We start from the raw sequence: 23,931 nt of genomic DNA on the forward strand, positions 1-23,931 counted from the left end.
AGTTTGCACTGAACTTTTCAGCCAGGATGTTGGCAATGTCAATTGGTTCAGTGTATTTTTTTGCCATTTCATACTTTATTTTGCTTTTCTGCCTGTTCTTAAAAGTACTTAATTGCATTTATTCTGCTGTATTTATTACTGCTTGTTAGTAGCCTGATTAAATTGTAACTGTTATTCTAAGCCTTTAGTTTAAACACTTGGGCTTCAGACCAGTTGTTTTACATTAAGAAGGTTTGTGGTCTTCACTGTTGTGGCAGAACAGGTAGCTTACATCCTTCTAAGTTGGGAGTTGCTGACTGAAGGCTTAGTGTCTGTTATTCTAAAAGTGTTTAGTTCTGGTTTAAGCACTTGGGGTTAGGCCCAGATATTTTACATTAAGAAGGTGTGGCCTGCACTCTTGTGGGAGGAGAGGGTAGATTTTGCCCTTCTGAGCTGGGAGTTTCTGGTTAAAGGCTTATTGTGCTTGCTTACTTGAACTGTTTTTTTCTAATTGGTATGCCTTGTTTGCTGTAGCACAAGACTAGAATCAGATCTGCTGAATCTAGCTTTGTTTGTAAAACCTGAGCACTAATCCAGGCCATCTTTTTCTGGAGAAGGTTCCCCTGCACCCTAGTGGCAGGAGTGTGAAGTTGAAGTTAGAACTTGTCTGATTTACGACTGCTGGAACAGGGCTCAGTTCTTAGCTTTTATTGGTTAATTGGTTAATTTGTTTAAATCAGTTTGCTCATTTGCTACTGGTATATTAAAAATAAATAAATAAATAAATAAACTTTAAGCATTGCCACTTAGCTAGGGTTAAAATATTCCCGGCACCATAAAGTCTGGTCTTCATACTGTCCCTTAGAACTAGCCATTTTTTTTAGTTTTAGCACTCATATCTGGTGGGCATTACACATTATCAAGCAACAGAAAAATGCAGTTACTGGTAAAGCTGAGGTGATGTTATTGCTAACAGGAAGTGCTGTCAGTGGGAATATGCAGATGAAGTGAGTACAGCTTAAGGGACAAAGGGGGTGGAATTTAATGGCTGGCTATTTTATAACCAGAGCAAAATCAAGTAGAGAAGTAAGAATGCTTGAGGCATGTGCAAATGGGCCCCTACTGTAAATTCAAGATTACAAATGCAACCAATGCCAGTACAGCATTTCAGTGAGAGTGAATTGTTTGTGGTCACTGGCTGACTAGGGTTGCCTAGACTACACCTTGGAGTAAGCACCTCATTGGTTCTTTCAAGCTTTTTTTAAAGTTGTTTCAAGTTTCAACTTTGTTACTTAAGAAGTTAACTTGTGACTGTTTCTGCCATTTCACACTGAGCTAAAGTCGAAGGAAGGGCTCTGAGCTAACTAATCTGTGATATATAACATTAAGTATCCTGTTTTTTGCTTATTTCTGAGTTATTTATACCACTTTTATTTTACTCACTGTGTGTGATGTATTAAGTAGAATTTTCTACAATTGTTAAGCATCTGGTTGGGTTTGTTTGTTTGTTCTGATTTTTGTTTCCCATCCTCCCTCCGTCTTGTAATTCTGTTTTTATACTTGGTGGCTTTGCAGTTGCCCACCCCTACTGTAAATTTGATCTGGGACACTCCTCCCAGTCTAGTGTCATTACCTCATTCTACCTATTCCAGGGAGAACATTTGAGAAGGCCAGCCCAGTTAGCTTCTGCTCCTCCTTTCCCCTTTACAAAAAAAAAAATATATATATATATATATATATATATATATATATATATATTCTACGCTTGTTTCCTGCCTTTCCTATAAGTTGTCTATTCCAGATACAGATTTGCTGTATTCAGGACTGTTTGTAAGCTTCTGAGCTCCCAATCCTTTCTGTGTTGGAGGGAAGCCTTCTAGCTTAATTTTGCTTCTTAGAACTAGCCAGTTTTCGAGTTTCAGTACTCAAATCTGTTTCTTTGAGCTCAGCACTTGTTCAGAAATCATTGTAAGTACGAAATAAGCTACAAATTACTACAGCACTCAACTTTCCTCACTTGTCTAGAAAACAGTTTTTAGTACTTAATAAATAAGTACCTATCCAGGCATGTCTATGGGTCAACTCCCAGTGTTTTCTACTGTCTACCTGATGAATCTGGGCATCTTGGGTCAATGTAGCAAGTGCCTCATGTACACAGACATCCCTCTCCTCCTACCACCCAACACTTTATATAGCCAAACTGGAAGAAAAGCTCTCTTCACCCAAGACTGGACTAGACAGTCAAGAGGAGAGGGTAAACACTTGCACCACACCACATTCATCACATAGTCCCTCAAAACCTACAACACCAAAACACACACACAGAAACACAAAACACACACCTACATTCACAGAGGCACTCAATAAAAATCTGCTCAAGGAACAGAGATCTCCAAAGCAGAAACGCAAGCAATCTCCCACCCCCCAACACAACCCAAATTACACATAGCCCACAAACTCAGTATGCCACCCAACCACAGCCCATAAGGCATAACAACATACCCAACACTCTAATTATAGGTGACTCTACAGTCAGGCACACTGATGTTCCACTCACCAGGCTAAACAAGGAGAAAGTTACTGTCAGCTGCCTGTCAGGTGCCAGAATCTGCCACATAACGCATGCATTCAGGTCACTCCACAAGTACAAATATGACTCTGTCATTGTCCATGTTGGTGTGAATGACCTGAGACGTACCTCCCTGGACTACATGAAAAGAGACATGGAGGAGCTCTCTAATCTTGTAATCCAGGCAGGTATGACTCTAGCCCTGAGTAGCATCCTGCTGTCACCCAGATTGATACCACAGTACAAGGACAAAATGATTGACTTCAACAACTGGCTAAGCTTCTGGTGTTATTCCAAGGGGATCCAGAATCTGTCTGCCTGGGATGACATGATCGACAGACCACGATGCTTTGCCGGAGATGGCCTGCACCTGTCGCCCTTGGGATTCCAGATAATGGCTAAGGCTCTTGGCACCCCCATAGTGCCTTTTTTAGGCAAGGTTCAAATGACAAATTCACCACCGTAACAGGTACAAGCAAGCAAAATCTGAGGGTAATGCTACTCAATGCTAGAAGTCTAAACCTCAAAATGCACTCACTTGAGCCACTCCTTAAAATGGAAAACATCGACATCTGTGCAGTGACAGAGACCTGGTTCAAGGTTCCTGAGAGCACCCCTGCATTACCAGGCTATAATTCATACCACACCTTTCAGCCACCTAACCTGGACCGAAACACTAAAGGCGGAGGTGTGTCCATATTCATTAAGGATATCCACACCTCCAGGATAGTTGCTCAGCATAATGCATCTGAGATTATCCAAAGTGCAACTAACTCTGGGCAACACCACAATCCAAACTGTAGCTTGCTACAGATCCCCCACCCTGCCCCAGTATTCCCACTCCTCATTTCTTGATACACTGGAAAATATTAGGGTATAACCCAACACCCTAATAATGGGCAATTTCAACTACCCCACCATTAACTAGGAAAACTACTCCTGTACCAACTCTTTTGCTCAACCTTTTCTGGAATTCATAAATTCCAACGCCTTGGATCAACTTATCTATACTTCCACCAGGGGCAGCAATATCCTAGACCTGGTCATTACCAACATGGGTGACTGGTGTTCCACACCAGAGGTCAATTCCTCATTGGTCAAATCCGACCACAAGCTAATCACCCTAGACATCCACATCCCACCCCCCATTAGGGAAACCACAGTAAAAATTTTCTCCAAAGCCAACTTCATGCTTCTTAAGACAGAAGTGGCAAACTTCACAACACCCATGCAGACGGACAATAGAGGTACGACTGCTGAATCCTACACAAATGCACTTTATAAGCACTTACATGAGTGCATGGATCATGCTATCCCTAACAGAACCAAGATGCTATCCCCCAAAAAAAGGAAGCCAATCTGGTGGTCCCCTGCCATAAACAAACTCTACAACAGAAGAAAGAAACTGCTGCAAAAGAGAGTAAACTCCTATGACTGGAGGAACTCACTGGTCAGCCTCATAAAACTGAAGCTAAGATCCCTCATAAAATCCTCCAAAGCCAGTTATGAAAACAAAATCACCACTATTTCTAAAGACAACCACAAAGCATTATATAGCTATGTCAAGAATCTCAATAGCAACACCCAGATCTGCTCTGAGTTACAGCACAATGGCACTAAATATACAGAACAAACGGATATTGCCAACATCCCGGCAGATAGGTTCAGTGCTAAATTTACCCCCCCCTCCCATTTCACCCCCTAAAGGGCCCATCTCTATGCCGGAAGAATGCAAAGTTCCTGTAATGACGGCTGCACAAGTAAAAACCACACTCTCCAAAGCCAAGAACACAGCATCCATGGGACCTAACAACATCCCAGTCTGCGTTCTACATGAACTACAGAAAGAACTGGCACCTCACCTAAGTACCATGTTCAATCACAGCCTCACCTCAGGCTTTGTGCCCACTAAATAGTGCACAGCGACGGTTATCCCACTCCACAAAGGGGGATCCATCATGGACACTGGGAACTACCACTCCATTAGCCTGACGAGCCTGGTCTGCAAGGCCATGGAACGTATCATCATGGAACTTATAAACAAAGACATTGGTAATCTCCAAACTCTGGACTCCACCCAGTTCGGTTTTGTAAAAGGCAGATCATGTCTCCTAAACCTGATAGACTTCTTTGATGCAGTCACCAAAGCCGTAGATGAGGGTAAGGTGGTTCACACAGCCTATCTAGATCTCACCAAGGCTTTCGACACCATCCCCCACTCTGGATTTATAGATAAACTCACTAAACCAGGTACAAAAATCCCTATGTCACAAGATGGGTTGCCAACTGGTTCACTGACAGAACCCACACTGTGAAAGTAGCAGACTCCAAATCCGACTTCAGACCAGTGACAAGTGGAGTAGCACAGGGTTCAGTCCTGGGTCCTCTCCTGCTTGGTATCTACTTCTCTAAAGTACAGGCTAACACAGAAGGTCTTTGGCCAATGAAGTTTGCAGATGACTGCAAACCAGGCGCCATAATCAAAACTCCTAACGATGTGGACATCCTACAAAAAGGCCTCACTGAGACAGATGCCTGGTGTCAAAGCCATGCCCTCAAGGTCAATGCCAAAAAGTGCATTGTCATCCCTTCTGGTAAAAACTCTGTACCCATGAACCACATAGGCGGTAATCTACTTAACACCAAACGTGTGATAAGAGACCTTGGGACACAAGTGGACAGTAGTCTCTCCTTTGATAATCACATCGCCACAGTAGTCAGAAAATCCTTCTACGTGGCACAACTCATCACATAAGGTTTCGCATACAGGAAAAAAAGAGGTAATTGTTCCCTTCTACTCATCACTCATCAGACCCATTATAGAGTACAATGCCCCTTTTGGTATGTGCCTCACAAGACATCTACAACAACTGGAAAGGCCGCAGAAATACCTCACAAAGAGGATTACCAGTCTCAAACAGACGCCCTATGCAGACTGTCTCAAAAAACTCCAGCTTTACTCCGTTGCATATCGCCTACTCAGAGGCGATCTCTGCCTAACATACAAAGCTATGTCAAACCCAGAGCTGTTGGACATGCTCCACTTAAAGAAATCCCAATCCCTCCATGCTACACGCTCTAGGGACTAAACCTTGTCACCACAATAAACAGAACATGCTGGAGGGATAGATTCCTGTCCCAGAGACTTCCCATACTCTGGAACAAACTACCTGTCTATATCAAACAAAGCTCCTCATTAGCATTCTTCAAGAAAAATCTTGATGATTGGATGGGAAATAGGAAATTCACCCTGGGGATCACTTCTGTGGCTCTGCTCGACAGGGGCACAGGAAAATAATTTTCTTGGGTGGCGAAAGCCAGGGTACCTTTTTAGCTAGGCTTATATAGGCCCTAGAGCCAATAGCCTAGTATCTACCTATGAAGTGACCATTCTCTTCAGATGCAGAAAAAAAAAACACATTTTCAACAAAGACCACTGCAGAACTTAAACCTATCTTCTTAAGTCTGGACTATATATCAGTTTGAATTTCCAGGGTAGCACTTTCACTACAATGACCACATGTAATCTAAGGCATTCACTGAAAGATATTTTGTATTAGACTAGACTCGCAAGTCCTACCCACTCTTACTTTTAAATTCAGCTGTGAGCCTCAAGATATGCTCTTGCCCAATCCTTGAAGATACTAAGCTGGACTTCTCAAATAGTTCCATCTTCATTTGTACTGGCATTACTGAGTATGAGGAAGACTGAGTCACTGTTCTTTCTCGACTCCCAGTTTCTAATGTGATCCCATCAAGGACTGCAGCACTCAAAGCTAGCCGCTTATGCTCAGCCATTCTGTTAGCCCCACAATGCGGCATATCAGCTGTTTGAATGCCTTTTTGTTGTATGTCTGGAGCAACACACATTTTAGATGTGACCAGATAAAGGACTTTGTAATGTAATGGTTCATTCTCTGCTGCCCTCCTTTTGACTTTCAATAATCTGTCATTTTCCTAAGCAGAAATTCATCTTCCTAAGCAATGATTTCCCAAATTTGTCTCTATCTTCTAACATTAGATGCTTTTTTGCCACTGGATCTTCCTGGTTTCTTTTCAGGTATATAAATATGAGACATATACATTACTCTGGCAATTAACATTCATCTTTACCTTCATTAGTCTTAAAAGGCTAATATTATATACTCACTGATATCCTTGAGCTTCTCCTCCAGTGCAGCACACTGTTTTTCTTCAAACTGCAGTTTCTTTGCCCTCTCCTCAAGAGATGTCACTCTTGTCGATGCCTGATCCATTTTGTTCTGCTTATCTGCCAGTTCACATTCCAGCAAATGCAGCTGGCCTTTGAGCTGAGCAGCACATATCACCAGCCTCTCCTCTTCATTGTCAACGTCCTTCCTAATGTGCTGCAACAACTTAGGAAAGAAGAATGCAGAGAGATGAAAACTACACAAAGGAAATATGCTGTCTTTGATTAAAACATTTTTAAACAAATAATGCATTCTTTTCAAGCTTTATTGTTTTTCCATAAAGAACATAAGAACAACATGGAAGTCTATTGCTTCATCTAGGCTACATATATGTTAAACCTTTGTAAACAGTTACTACATACAGCAAAACATTCTGATTGGCAGTTGTAAACAGTTTCAACAGAATCCTTATGTATGGGATGCCAGGCTGAATAGAACACTACAAACCACTTGCCAATTTAAACTGTTCTCTGCACAAAATACTGAAAATGTTTTATGAAATTACACTTATTATGAAGTTTAATGTTGGAATCTACTCAAGCAGTGAGTGCATTTCTATGCTTCATTTTAAGTACTACTTTAAAAGATTTTATTTTACAGAACTCTTTAAAGCAATTACTTTTTAAAGAAAGTGATTACTAAACCATTTAAAATTAACATAACATCCAAGCTGGAGTAATAAAGAAAGTCACAATAACTTACAACATTATATGCATATAACAGAGATTAAACAACAGGACAAATGCAATTTGAGGTGCTAGATGAAGCCAAGTCCCATCTCAGCACACAGGTTGCTGATGAACTCTCTTAAACTCTCTTGCACTTAAAACACAAGCTTTGTTAAAAAAAAGGTGTTCATATGATCACAAATTGCATGTTTGCTTATTTTTTTTTTTAAGAAATTGTGTGGGCTTGCACTTGGAAATACAGTGCCAAAGAATTAAGTGGACATTTAATGCTTTGCACTGAAAATAAATACTTACCATGTTTTATTAAGAATAAAGAAACACATTTAAAATAACAGGGAAAGTTGTGAGTTTGTTTCCTCAATCTAATTTCTGTTTTGTATTTTCAAGCATTCGAACACACTCAATAGGTGCACAGATTTGACTGTCAAGCTTAAGACCTACTGGCCTTCAAGAAGCGTGAATGCCATAACCCCATGCTAATATTTTCTACTTCCCACAAAAATATAAAGATTATTTTTTAATAAAGTAAATGATGAACAAATGAGTCTAACAGAAAGCTTATTCTGTAACTTTGGAAGGAGCTGTGTAATGTATACTGCTGTAAAACACTGTGCATATATAATTCTCCTTTAACATGTTTTAACATACTGTTTGACATCTTTCTAATCTTGACTATTTTCCATTATACCATGACCACCCCAAAACGTGCACGCTGATTGGCCAGCGTGCCCGTTGTAAATCGAGTTATACTAACGGAAAAAGGTCCGGTTGCCCGGACTTATTTCCATTAGTATAACTCGTTTTTTTAAAACACTGTCTCGCTATGTTAAATGGGTTTAACATAGCGAGACAGCTTTAAAATAAGCAACAGAGATCTCCGTTGCTTATTTTAAAGCTGCCTCGCTATGTTAAACCCATTTAACATAGCGAGACAGTGTTAAAACAACGGAGAAAGCAAGATCTCCGTTGCTTTTTATGTTTCGCTATGTTAAATGAGTTTAACATAGCGAGACAGTTTTAAAATAAGCAACGGACATCTCCGTTGCTTATTTTAAAACTGTCTCGCTATGTTAAACTCATTTAACATAGCGAACTAAAAAAGCAACGGAGATCTTGCTTTCTCCGTTGCTTTTGCACAGCTCTGATGTACTGTGCAGGCGCAGTACATCAGAACTGCCGCGGATGCCAGACATCTGCGGAAGGGCAGTAAACAGGCATTATACTATGCCATTATTTAAGAAAAGTAATAGTTTCTTTTCTTAAATAATGTCATATAATAGCAATAACCACTTCTGGGTGTGGGTAATGCTAAATTTACCCATGGTTGGCTTTGTTTGGTCCCTCGGGCTTCGCCCTCAGGACCAAACCACGCCAACCGTGGGTAAATTTAGCATTACCCACACCCAGGCGTGGGTTATTGCTATAATAATGTATGCTATTCCCAGTTCTTTTTTCAAAATAGATCATATGTTACATATTTACATGTATGGCTTTTTGGCCCAAGTCATGACCAAAAAGGGTCTTTGAACCAGCTCAAGTATCAAGTTAATGAATGCAAATAAATTAATGTGTAATTTCTTTCTATCACTGCCATTTATTTCTAGTATTAGGTTCTCAAATTTGGTGTTAGCTCCTCTCAAGATATACTCCAGGGATAGATTTTCAAACAGAATCTGATCAGACTTCATCTCCTTATAGCCTATGCACAGGTTATAACTAACCTGCTACAGAAAATTCATGAAGCCTTTCTGAACAGCTCAGGTTTTCCAATCTTATGATTTTTCTAAGACATTATTAGTACACCTTTTCAAACCTGTTTTAGGTGGCTTGTTCACATGGGATAATGCCACACTGTATTCAATAATGGAGCAGATCAGAAAGGCATACAGTTTGACAATGATCTTCCTAAAGTGACTTAACATACCTTTCAGGACTTCTACAGAACAATCTTTTCGGACATTACTAGATAAACACTCATTTTAAACTGGTATCTACCATTGTGCCTACAGTTATACTAATTACAGCATTTTTTATGATTTAAACTTTTATTCTGTAATCGCAATTTCTATCTTTCTACCAAGTCTCATAATGTTACATATAAAATTCCAATACAGGGTTGTTGAGAGTCCAAGTATTTAGAGCAATCCCTTCATCTAAATAATTTTATTGCTAAAAACAAAATAAATCCAGTTCTCAATCCTCCTTCTTCAAAAGAAGGACTGACTCCAGATCATTCCTTTTGTAGGTTTTACTGGGAAAAGTACTTTTGTCCTCGTACAATGCTTCAGCTCTAGTTCTTATATCGGGTCTATATGACTATCGAATGGACTAAACAGGGAATGTTATTTAGTCGATCCGATACTGTCGAAATGGCAAAATAGCGATGTCCCAGGGAAAAAATTTGGTGGGCCTTCTTCGGGACTTTGCCATTTCCTCCACTATGGTGCGATCTCGGAGTTGGTATATTTAAGTAGGGGGGTGTGGAGGGCACAGCCCCCACATGGGTGGGATGTGGGGGGCAAAGCTTCCCACTTAAATTTATAATTAAGTTTATATATATTTTTTAAGGAGCAGTGAATTTTTTCCCTGGGAAAAAATTTGCTGTTCTGTTTGTTTGATATTTTGTTGTTTCGATATTATCGGTACGATGAAATAGCGTTCGCTATTTAAATTGTACGATAATATGATATAGACGGCTTATATCTACTGACATTAGAGGTCAGGGCATGACTAACATACAGGTATGTATTTTTTGTAGACCACTTCAGAGAACTTTGACATCCATTACTTGAATTTGCAATGATCCGCATATCTTGTTACCTACAGCTCATATTCCATTTTTACATATGAGAATAGTACAAAAAGAGGTAACCTTAGTACAGTGCCCTTTGCGATACCACTTTTAGCCCCCAATAGGACAGTTACTTAACAAACCACTTGGAACTGCTTTGTCCTATTGCTTTCCAGTGTTTTACACATTCATTTTATATGGCTTGACATTCACTGCTATTAGTTTGTTAGTTACGTCCTTATGTGGAATAGTGTTGAATGACTAAGCAAGGTCACAATAAGCAACACACTCTGTTATACCTTCATCAAGTATTGCTGCAAACATACAGTGTTCCATATCTAACAGAAAAAAATGCCATTGTATCACTGGTACTCATTATAACTTGCATAGTACAGTGGTCCTGAAATAACTCATTTCATAAGTCAAAGCTAAAATTTGAGTGTTTTATTGCTGAATCAGTGCATCCATTTTGATAGAAATTAAAGTAGATGTTTCAGTACGTGTTTGAATCTGGGAAGGGAAAATGGGATTTGAAATTAACACATTATAACTTTTGAATACAACATAGACTGCACACATATTTTTTTGACTCCACAGAAATAGCAAGACATTCTCTTCGACTTCAGTAATGTACATATTTTTATGAAGTAGTTTAATAAGCTAAAGGATGTTTAAATATTTTGATATTTGTGTTGAGAGTGTTGCACAATTTTGATATAGGCACGTATATTTTAAAAATTAATTCAGAGCTTTTGTTAGATCTATAAAATATGTGTTTGTCTTTTATCATGATAAATACATATAAGATCAATGATTTCCATTTTACATTACAGTGTAGTACTATAAGATTACCTGTTACCTGTAAGTTTACAGATATCTTTATCTCTTCAGGTCCCACTCTGTTATACTTATTTAGAGATCCTGTTATAATAACGTTGAATGAGTGAACAATTTAGGAATATTTAATGGGTAAGCTATACTACTATTGCATAAATAGATATATAATATATTATTTTTTGGATTATTTAATATTTGTGACTAATAGAAGAAGATTATTAAACTTTTATGTAGTAATGGGGAATAGTTTTAAATGACAAAATATATAACCAAATTAATGGTCTCTTATTATTTTTGACCTATACATAATATTATATTAATTATTTGTAAGTCACTGTAGCTTTTGACAAGTTTTTTGGTGAATTTTAAGGTGTTAGTATATGGAGCAATAGTATAGTAGTTTGTCTATTTGATAGGCGAACTAGGAACTTTGGTATACATGGTAGGTTGTGTTTTATTAGCAATATATACAGCTATAGTTGTAGACTTGTCTTTGTTTTTGTTACTTATGAGTTTTAGTAGTTTAGTTTATAGAAAGGAAGAACTCAAAAAATCTGGAATTTTAACACAGTTTTGGAGGAAAGCATTAGAGACTTGCATATAATTAAATTAATATGGTGGATAAATGTGTCATAATATCTTTTAAAAGAAATCTTTTTTTAAATAGTATGAATAGTTTAAATCTATTATCTACTATATAAATGGATTAAACAATGGCAATAAAAGGAAATCATTAAAAGATATCTAAAATTAAATAGAGGAGACATTATATTCTTGCAAGAGGCACACTTGATAAAGATAAACAATATCTAAATAACTTAGGTTATGAAATGTTTTCATCTGCTTCCTTTAACAAAAACAGTAGAGGAACTTCTATAACTTGGACAAAATCTACTGTAATGTCTAAGGCCATGAAATCCATTAATGATCTCAAAGGAATGCATACATTTGGAATAATTAAATACAATGTCAAACTCTACACACTAGTTAAGTTTTACTGGATCCCTGGAATAGGTGCAAGAGTGGCTAAAGATCACTTAAATTTACTACAAAGTCATTAGAAGGGTAGTATACTTTTAACTGCATATCTAGTATAGAAGAGACAAATGAACACAAGAAAAATAAAATACTGACATCAGCTAAAGCACTAAACAGATGGATTAGTAATACAAATTTAGTTGATTTACTAGTAAAAGCAGAAGATTTATGCCTCTATAGATTTACTACTAAAGTGAATTATTTTAAAACTATTCCATGTCCTTTATCTGATCATAATGCACTAAGTGTTAATATAGTAATGGATATAAGGAAATTTCAGATTACTTATAGAATTTCATTACATATGACGAATTTAAAAGAGTTTAAGAGTTACCATAAGGAACACATCAAGATTTTTTTTATCTTTGAATGATAATGGTCAGGTTAGTAAAGTCATACTATAGGACCCCATAAAATGCATAATAACAATAGAATTGGAAGATGGGCTAGTAATAAAATGAAAGAGTGGGAAAAAGACTTGTTAGAAATACAAGATGAAATACACAAAGCAAGGTTTGAACAACAAACAAATTAGATAATAATAAAGTAATTAAAAATTAATAACAAAATATCAAACAGTTTTAATGTATACAGTGGGGGTAGCTTTAGAAAAAGTGAAATTGCACAGTTATGCAATATCTTCCAAAAATCTACATATAGATTTAATAGAAGACAGACATTAAGCAAAAAGACACAAATCAATAATATCCAAAATCCTCACACTAAAAAGTTTACTGCAGACATAGAGAAAATGCTTAATATTTAAAAAAAATTCCATTAGGAATTCAGTAGAGATAAAAATAATTATCCTGATAATTACAAAACTGACAATTATTTAAAGAAAAGATGTTACTAATAAACTTAATGATCAACAAATACCTCTGCTGAATAAGCCTATTACCCTGATAGAAGTTAAAGAAACTTAAAAAAAGAAAAATGGTAAAGCTCCAAAGCTACATAGCTTAAGTATGGAACTGTATAGTCTTGCTTCTTTTAAATATTTTTGAATTACTGAGTGATGTTTTCAGGATATGTCAGAGTGACAAAGTAATTCCTCCCCCCCATGGAAATTTTTCTGTAATCTCAATGATACTTAAGGAAATGATACTAATTAGTTTCCTCATATAGACCAATTTCATTATTAAATATAGACTGCAAAATATTTACTTCCATTTTCGCTAAACAAAATAAGAGATATAGTAGATTAATAAAGATTAAACAAGATGTTTAGTCAATACATTAAAGTACAAGAATATAAAAATGGTAGTAACTACCTTAGATTTAGCAAATGAAATGAGCATGAAATTGGTCCTAATTAGCTTAGATATCAAAACAGGTTTTGATTCTGTGGATAGGAACTACTTATATAAAACTTTAAAAATGTTTCCATTTCCAGAACAGTTTACTGAAATATTAAAAAACCTGTACAAAGACTCCAAAGCATATGTTTAAACTGGATCTTAGAACATCTCAAGGATTCACTTTAAACAAAGGCAAAAAGCAAGGTTGTCCCTTGTCCTCTCTACTACTTACATTAGTTATCAAACCCTTAGCTAACAGTATAAAACAGAATTAAAAAAATGATGAAATCTCAATTAACAGAGACTGTCAATCTAAAATACAGCTTTTTGCAGATGATATTTTACTAACTATAGGAGATTTATTCAAAGAAATAAATGAGAAAATTGAAAAGTTTCAAGAAATATCGCTGCTGACATTTAATAATAAAACAAACTTTAGTGTTAAGTCAATTACTAGATAGTAAGTTTAAAGATAAATATAAATATAATTGGGAAGGAAAACAACTAAAATATTTAGGGATAAAAATCTATCTAGATGCGAGCAAGATTAATAATAATTTTGAACAAGTAATTGAAATAGTATTACTTTTTAAAAAAATGGAATGAATTTTTTTTTTTTACTTTTGAGGATAGTTTTAGTACTCATTAAAATGATTACATTACCCAGATTTTAACAGCTTTAATACCTGACAGAAAACTTTTAAAGAAAATGGAAAAATGCTAACGTTATTCCTACTGTATCCTAAAAAGCCAAGACTTGCTTACAGGAGTCATATAAGATTATGGAAGTAAGGTGGGTTAAGTTTCCCAGATGTAGAATCTTATTCTACTTTTGGAAGTTTTAACTCTATTACACTCTGGAGAGACTAAACTTATAATAGTCAATGGAAAAGCATCCAGAAGCAGACTATAACAAATTCTTACATATTTATTAAATATGATAAATTAGAAATATATAATAATCCTTACATTTGGTTAACAAAAGTTACCTTAGAAGGAAATCCATGTCAATCTTTAGACTGCATATATGAAATCAGTTCTTAAAACAGTTAATAAATATGTTTTTAAAACTTCATTAATATCAAAATGGAAATATTTGTGCTTTCCAGTTTCACACACCTCTACATTTCAAGAAACTCAGAACAATGTTAAAATAAATTTACTAAAAAGGAATGGATTAGTGATATGGTCTGATTGCTCTGAAAATGGAAAACCCAAGTTCTCAGAATATTTAATGAAAGAATATAAGATGGATGACTCTGCTAAGCAGTTAATATTATCTGTCAGTAAGAAATTAAATTAATTTGTGGATAATATGAGTGAAGAGGAATAGAACACTATTCTCCCATTATATGAATATATGGATGTTATTATCAAAGGTAGATTAACCTACAAATGAAGGTTGTCCAAGTTGTGTGTGAATAATAAATAATAATTTTGATGCAAAATTCTGGAGCTTTTTAGACAATGGTGGATTGAGTGACTAAACAGATGGTAACAATAAAACCGTATACTTAAATCAATTAGTCAAACTTCTTCAAGTTTGTACTGGACAGTTTTTATGTGGTAATATTTATACAGAATGTTTACTTCCTATAAAATCTCTAAGTTTAGTAAAATGACTTTTTTCAGTTTGCTGGAGATACAGTAAAGATGTTAACTAGATGCACATGTTTATAGATTGTGTAAAATGTACATTATAGGTTCACAGGTTGGTACTAGGCTATCGGCCCTAGGGCCTATGCAAGCCTAGCCATAACAATTCCCTGGATATTTCTTCCCACAATATTTACTTCCCTGGACCCCTGTCTAGCAGGGCGACTGACATGATCTCCGGGGTGAATCTCCCATCCAATCATCAAGGTTCCTTTTGAAGAGGGCCAAGGAGGCACTCTGCTTGACATGTATGGGCAGTCTATTCCAGAGTATGGGGAGAGTCTCTGAGTCAGGAACCTATCCCTCCAGCATGTTTTGTTCATTGGGATGACAAGGTTTAGATCCCTGGAGTGTGTACCTCTGAGGGATTGGGATTTCTTTAAGTGGAGCATGTCCAACAGCTCAGGGTTTGACATGGCCTTGTATGTTAAGCAGAGATAGTCTCTGAGTAGACAATATGCCACAGAGTATAGCTGGAGTTTTTTTTTTTTTAGACGATCAGCATATGGCATCTGCTTTAGGCCTGTGATTCTTATAGTGAGGTATTTCTGCGGCCTTTCCAGCTGTTGCAGATGTCTTGTGAGGTACATACCAAACAGGGTGTTACACACTATAATGGGTCTAATGAGGGATGAGTACAGTGGGACAATAACCTCCTTTTTTCTGGATGAAAATCCCTTAGTGATGAGATGTGCCACATAGAAGGATTTCCTGACTGTTGTGACGATGTGGTTATCGAAGGTGAGGCCACTGTCCACCTGTGTCCCTAAGTCTCTCATCACACTTTCGATGTTTATTGTACTGCCACCTATGGGGTAATTCATAGGTATATGTTTTTTTTTTCCAAAGGGGATAACTATACATTTCTTGGCATTAAGCTTGAGCCCATGGCTCTGGCACCAAGCATCTGTTTCTGTAAGGCCCTTTTGTAGAATATTCACATTATTTGGGGATTCAATAATGGCTCCCAGTTTGCAGTCATCTGCGAACTTTGTTAGCCAGAGTCCCTTAGTGTTGGCCTGTACTTCAGAGAAGTAGATGCCAAACAACAGCGGTCCCAGGACTGAACCCTGAGGTACTCCACTTGTCACATGTCTGGAGCTGGATTTGGAGTCAGCTACTTTTACAGTCTGGGTTCTGTCAGTAAGCCAGATTGCAACCCATCGAGTGACGTAGGGATTTATGCCAGGCTTAGTAAGTTTATCTATGATTCCAGAGTGGGGGATGGTGTTGAAGGCCATGGCAAGGTCCAGATAAGCTGTATGGACTGCCTTACCCTCGTCCACAGCTCTAGAGACTGATTCAAAGAAGTCAATCAGGTTCAGGAGACAGAATTGGCCCTTCACGGACCCAAACTGGGTGGGGTCCAGTGTTTGAAGGTTGCCAATGTCTTTCTTTATAATTTCCATGATAATGCGTTCCATGCCCTTGCAGATCAGGCTCGTCAGACTGATAGGACGGTGGATCCCCCCTTGTAGAATGGGATAACTGTAGCTGTGCGCCACTCAGTGGGCATGAAGCCTGAGGTGAGGGTATGATTAAACATGACACTTAGGTGAGGTGCCAGTTCATTTTGTAGTTCATGTAGTACACAGCCCGGGATGTCATCTGGTCCCATGGATGCTGTATTCTTAGCTTTGGAGAGTGCGGTTTCTACCTGTGTTGCCATGACTACAGGAATTTGGCAATCGTTTGGTACTGTGATGGACCCTTTAGGGGGTGAGAGGGGGGGTGAAGTTGGCACTAAATCGATCTGCCAGGATATTGGCAATATCCTTGGGATCAGTATATTTAATGCCATTCTGTTGAGCTCAGAGCAGATCTGAGCATTGCCATTTAGATTCTTGACATAACTATAGAATGCCTTGTGGTTGTCTTTGGAATCTTTGGCAATTTTATTTTCGTAACTAGCTTTTGAGGATTTTATGAGGGATCTCAGCTACTACAGCTGGTAAGGGAGTTTTTTGCATCCTGGGATTTTCCTCTTTTCTGCAACAGTTTCTTCCTTCTGTTGTATAGTTTGTTTATAGCAGGGGATCACCAGATTGGCTTCCTTTTTCTGGAGGCGAGCATCTTGGCTTTATTTGGGATGGCATGATTCATGCATGAGTGGATGCGCTCGTACAGTGCCTTACTGTAGGATTCAGCAGTCGGACTTCCAGATCCGGTCTGCATGGGTGTCATGACGTTTGTCACTTCTGACTTGAGTAGCATGAAGTTGGCTTTGGAGAAGTTTTTTATGGAGGTTTCCTTACTGGGGGGTGTGGGTGGGATGTGGATGTCAAGGGTGATTTGCTTATGGTCAGACCTGACCAATGAGGGGGTGACCACTGGTGTGGAGCATCTATCTTCCATGTTGGTAATGACCAGGTCTAGGATACTGGAGCCTCTGGTGGGACAATGGATTAGTTGATCCAGGGTGTTGGAATTTATGAATTCCAAGAACCACTGGGAAAAGGTGTTGCTACCCGAGTAGTTTTCCCAGTTAATGGCAGGGTTGTTGAAATAACCAAGTATTAGGGTGTTTGGTTGTATCTTAACATTTTCCAGTATCTGTAGAAAGGTGTAGTGAGAATCTTGGGGCATGGTGGGGGATCTGTAGCAAGCTACAATTTGGATTGCATTCTTACCTAGTGTTAGTTGCACCTGGAGAATTTCAGATGCATTGTGTTGGGCAATTAGCCTGGAGGTGTGAATATCCTTGTTGAATATGGACACTCCTCCACCTTTAGTGTTTCGATCTTGGTTTTGTGGCCGAAAAGTGTGGTACGAGTTGTATATATGTATACAAGATATTGCAGAGGTGCTCTCTGGAGCCTTGAACCAGGTCTCAGTTACTGCACAGATATTGATGTTCTTCATTTTTAGGAATGCCTCGAGAGAGTGCATTTTGATGTTTAGACTTCTAGCACTGAGTAACATTACCTTCAGATTTTGCATGCTTGTATCTGTTACGGTGGTGGTTTTGTCCTTTGAACTTTGCGTAAAAAAGGCACTATAGGGGTGGCAACAGCTTTAGCCAGTAATAAGAATCCCAGGGGTGACTGGTTTAGACCATCTCTGGCAAAGCATCGTGGTTTGTCGATCATGTCTTCCCAAGCAGACAGATACTGGAGCCCCTTTGAATGACACCAGAAGCTTAGCCAATTGTTGAAATCCATCATTTTGTCCTTATACTGTGGTATCATTCTGGGCGAAGGCAGGATGCTACTCAGGGCTAGGGTCATACCTGCCTGGGCCACATGATCTGACAGCTTTTCCATGTATCTTTTCAAGTAGTCCAGGGAGGTACATCTCAAGTCATTCACTCCAACATGGACAATGGCAGAGTCGTATTTGTACTTGCTGTGGAATGACTTGAGTGCATGCGTTATATGGCGGATCCTGGCACCCAACAGGCAGCTGACTGTCATTTTCTCCTTGTTCAGCCTGGTGAGTGGATATCCATGTGCCTGACTATAGAGTCACCTATGACTAAAGTGTTGGGTACACTGTCTTGCCTTAGGGGGTGTTGTTGGGTGGCACACTAGTGTTGTGAGCTATGTGTCACTTTGGTTGTGACTGGTGTTTGCATTTCAGCTTCGGAGGTCCTTGCCTTGTTGCTTGGGCAGGTTAATGTTATGGGCCTCCGCATATGTGGGTTTAGTGTTGCTATGTGTGGGTGTTGATGGTGTGGGTTTTGAAGGGCTATATGTTGCTTGAATTGTAGTGCAGGTGTTAACCTTCTCCTCTTGACTGTCTAGCACAATCTTGGCCGGAGAGAGCTTTGCTTCCAGTTTTGCTATGTAAGTGCATCTCTCGCAGGTTGTAGTGTTGGGTGGTAGGAGGAGAGGGTTGTCTGTGTACAAGAGGCAGTTGCCGCATTGCCCCAGTATGCCCAGATTCACCAGGTAGACAGGAGAAATCTCCAGAAACTGACTCTTGGACATGCCTGTTTACGTGTTTTTTTTGTAAAGTACAAGAGCTGTTTTCCCTTACCTTTGCAAGGTACTTTGCAATTATAGGCGGTTTACTGCCTACGATTAATTTCTCCATATTGACAAGGAGAGTTAAGTGCTTATATCAGTTTCAGGCTTCCTAGTGATTTCCAGCAGGTTCTAGAGCAAGTGTTAGTCACAGGGGTTCAGATTTTAGTGCTACTACTGAGAAACCAGCTAGTTCTAAGGGAAAATTTGAAGAGCAGACTTTCTGGCAACTGGAATAGTTTAACTGTAGCCCCGCGGTGCTGCACGATGCAGAAAATGCGCAAACACATGCGTTTTTAAGCCAGAAAGTTGAAAGGGATAGAAATCAGCCCAAAAATGCTAATAAAATTACAATTTCAGAGCTGGGAACCTCTACTCTAGTGTTAGATAGGCAGTACAGTGCTCACCACCCTCACTGGTAAGCAGTAGGACTTCTCTCTACCACAGCAAGGTCTGGATAGCTCTAAACACAGAAAATAAAGTCCTGAGACAAGCAAAGCCTGGGATCTGGACTATACTGGCTAGGAAAGGTGGGAAACGAGCAAACAAGATAGTATTTTTTTTGTTAAAACAGGCTAAACAATGCAATAATACAATAAATAAACACAAAAAAGGCTAACACACTTGAGTGTGTAGTCCTAAACAGTAAATGCAATTAAAACTCTACAAAATTAGCAATTTAAAACTTATTAAATGAAACAAGACAAGTACACAACTGAAAAATGATTTAAGAGGCAGTAATAGAGTAGAATAAGTAGCTAGTCTACATATACAAAGAAGTCTACATATACAGAAAAGCAGCTAAATCACACAAACAATTTAGATGCAGTGCAACCTAGAGCACTTGATTTGTAGCAATATTAAGGCAAATACAGTTTTAATAAATGCACTAAAATATACTCTATATTTCCAAAATGTTTGAGAAGCACAGTCAGAACACAAGGAAATGCACGCATTTTTTTTTTAAGAAAGGGAGAAAGGAGGAACAGAAGGCCTTCTCATATGTTCTCTCTCTATTAGGTAGAATGAGCTAAAGACACTAGACTGGGAGGAGTGTCCCAGATCAAATTTACAGTAGGGGCGGGCAACTGCAAAGACACCAACAGGAAGGGAGGGTAGGGACCAATGCTAAAGCTATTAGCCTACACTCTTTCATACAGTAAACACTACAGAAATCTTTATGACAGCAGTGAGCCACAAAATGAAAGTTTTTAAACAGATAAAGGGGCAAGGAGACTCTACAGAATGCTTTTAACTGCAAACAAATCAGTAACCCGTGCAGATTAGTTAATAGCAATAAAATACAGTAAAATGTATGCAGCAGGCAATAAAAAGTGCTACATATAAATTGCTAGAAGTAATAACCAGTATAAATAAGCCATAAACAAGATACTTGTATATCTCAGATCAGAGTTGTAGTCAATGCCCCTCCTCCACTCTGCTCAGTGTGTACAGACAGAAATCTTCTCAAAGTTAGGGCTTAAACACCAAAAGATACAACCTTAGACAACTTTTTTTTAAAAAAGCACAAAAGAACCAACAGCCAATTAACACAATCCTTCCACGAAGGTAAAGAAAAGCTTCTGCTAATTCAAGATGGCCTGTTCATGTGCTCAGAACAATCACTGCAAAAACAAACAGGCCCAGAGCCAGCAAATCTGAACTGGGACAATGCTAAAGCTATTAGCCTATACTCTTTCAGGCAGTAAACACTACAGAAATCTTTATGACAGCAGTGAGCCACAAAATGAAAGTTTTTAAACAGATAAAGGAGCAAGGAGACTCTACAGAATGTTTTTAACTGCAAACAAATCAGTTACCTGTGCAGATTAGTTAATAGCAATATAATACAGTAAAATGTATGCAGCAGGCAATAAAAAGTGCTATATATAAATTGCTAGAAGCAATAACTAGTATAAACAAGCCAAAAACAGGATACCAATTTATCTCAGATCAGAGTTGTAGTCAATGCCCCTCCTCCACTCTGCTCAGTGTGTATTGACATAAATCCTCTCAAAGTTAGGGCTTAAATACCAGAAGATATAACCTTAGACAACTTTAAAAACAAAAAACAAAAAAAAAAAAAAACAAAAGAACCAGCCCCCACTAGCTAGCAGCCAATTAACACACCATCCTTCCACAAAGGTAAAGAAAGGCTTCTGCTAATTCAAGATGGCCTGTTCATGTGCTCAGAACAATCACTGCAAAAACAAACAGGCCCAGAGCCAGCAAATCTGAAATGGGACAATACTATTTAGCCTACACTCTTTCAGACAGTAAACACTACAGAAATCTTTATGACAGCAGTGAGCCACAAAATGAAAGTTTTTAAACAGATAAAGGAGCAAGGAGACTCTACAGAATGCTTTTAACTGCAAACAAATCAGTTATCCATGCAGATTAGTTAACAGCAATAAAATACAGTAAAAAGTATGCAGCAGGTAATAAAAAGTGCTATATATAAATTGCTAGAAGCAATAACCAGTATAAATAAGCCAAAACAGGATATTGTATATCTCAGATCAGCAGTGTAGTCAATGCCCCTCCTCCACTCTGCTCAGTGTGTATAGACATTAGGAATATTAGGAAGACATAAGTATTTTTTAAAGGGTTATGGTCTGGTAATTGTTCTTTAACTAGATCAGTAATACTAATGAATAGTGTACTTCCAGTATCTGTAAAGGCCAAAGAGCACAAAGTGTTTTGGGCTCTCTACATCTACAAAGATCCCTCTTGTAGCATGTGTAAACATGAGATGTATGAACAGTCACTTCTCTTTCGGCATAAATACTAAGTGTAAGGAAAACATATATTAATGTAGAATAGCTTCAAAGTTAGTCTAAGAAAACAATGTTTTAACAAAAAAAATGAGTGTACAAAACAGGAAATATGTAGTGTAAGACTACAAGGAGGTATGAAGTGTAAGAATGTGTGCAGTTTAATACATTTATGGTTCAAAGTTCATTTTACTACTCTGGAGAAAATATTTGCAACTACAATTAATACGAATATATTAAAAATATACTGAGAGATATAAAATGAAGTACAGACCACTAGTCTCTAAATAAACTTTTATTTGCATAGCAACAGAAAAAAATGCAAGATATTCCTAAGCAATCATGCAGAAAGTCAAATTAACTTAAAGTATTATTAAGCATAGTCTCATACAGCAGACAGACAGCCTCTGCACGTCTCTCTGAGCTTTTCGCCAACTATTTCCTCTGTTTTTCCTGTAGGAGAGATATCCAAGTTCCTTCTGGTGTCTTCCTCCAGGTATCTATTTAATAAGTAGTGCTTCACACAAAACTGCTTCTGCAGGCACAAAAATTCCCTCCAGGAAGGGCCAATGGCTCTGCACTGACTGACTTCAGCCATCATTTGTATACCCCAGTTTTTGGCTACATTAACCAATAAATCCTTGAGAATCTACGCAAATTAAAACAGTAAAGTTCCTGCCTTTCTTGCAGGAATACTTTTATTTAAAAATAAGTTATGTCCTTACCATGCTGTTCCATCAGTGTTGTCCATCTTCATTTCCACTAACCTATGGGGTCTCGGTTCCGATCCTTGGAATGGACCAGCCTCTTTTTCCACGGCTAGAGCTTCATGACTTGAGCTCCTCCCCTATACCCATAATGTCCCACTCCCCACGTACCTCAGACAGTGTTTGCCAGCAAAGGCATGGCAAATAAATACACATCCTATAGAAAAAACACAACTCTATAAACTAAACCACATCAGGAGCTCAACATAAGGAATGAAGATTCCTTTGAACATTCAACCATGTTTCCCAAAGACTTGGACAGGGGATGGGGAATGTTAATTGAAATGAAGCTGGACAACACAGATGGAATGTTATGGTAAGAATCTAACTTCTTTATTCGATGTTGTCCTCTTCAATTCATTAACCTATGGGACAGAGTCCTCAGCTACTAAGATCCAGGGTGGCCCTCATGGAAGGATATTCTGGAGAACAGCAAAACCAAAAGCACTCCTCCTGGAAATAATGTCCAATTTGTAATGTGTAATAAACGTAGGGGTTAGACCAAATAGCTGCAGCGCAAATGTCCTCATTTGAAACTCTAGACCAAAAGGCCTGAGAAGCTGCCACAGACCTTGTGGAGTGGGCCTTAATTCATCCTAGTAAGAGAACATTTTTGAATGAGTAAATAACGGCAATACATTCCTTCAACCATCTTGCCAGTCAGACTTTAGAAATAGATTTACCCCTTTTTGCCAAAGAGAAAGACACCAACAACTGATCAAACTTCCTAAAGGGCTTGGTTCTGTATAAATAAAAACAATGAATATCAACCAAATGGAAAGTATATTCACCTTTGTTCTGATAATTGGGAAAAAAGGATGCAAATGGATGGACTGATTAATATTCCTTTCCTTAGCCACCTTAGGTAAGAATGAAGGATTAGTGCACAGGGTAACTCTATCCTTGTGAAAAATCAAATATGGAAATTTGGAAGAAAGGGCTTGGAGCTCAGACACCCTTCTATCAGACATAATAGCTACCAGAAAAAGTGTCTTCCAGGAAAGGAATTTCAAATCCATAGTAGCTGCAGACTCAAATGGCGGGTGGACCAGGGCTTGCAAAATCAGCTAGATCCCAAGATGGAGTAGGATCTTTAGCTGGAGGTCGTAGCAAGAACGTGCCCCTGACAAAAGTTTTACAGAGCTTAGAACAGGCAAGGGACAAGAAATCAAAACTGAAGTGAAAACTGGATATGGTTGCAAACTGGACTTTTACAGTAGAATAACAAGCTCCATCAAAGAAAAGGGAAGCCAAAAAGTCAAGTAGGACTGCAAATGGTGCTGTAAAAGGCTCGATCTGTTTTTGTTCATCCCGAATAGCAAATCTTTTACATTTGCTTCTATAAATCTTA

General features: G+C 38.2%; 1 protein-coding gene across 1 annotated transcript in view; it reads right to left on the reverse strand.

Moving 5' to 3' along the window:
* Positions 1 to 23,931, reverse strand: part of CNTRL (centriolin) — a 4,034,091-nt gene that overhangs the window by 725,719 nt on the left and 3,284,441 nt on the right. Inside the window, 1 exon segment of the mRNA XM_044058259.1 lies at positions 6,699 to 6,924. Coding sequence (XP_043914194.1) covers positions 6,699 to 6,924 — 226 coding nt within the window.

The sequence above is a fragment of the Protopterus annectens genome, chromosome 16.part0 (genome assembly GCF_019279795.1).
Source record: "Protopterus annectens isolate FY-2018-M chromosome 16.part0, PAN1.0, whole genome shotgun sequence".
NCBI classification, from domain to species: Eukaryota; Metazoa; Chordata; order Ceratodontiformes; family Protopteridae; genus Protopterus; species Protopterus annectens.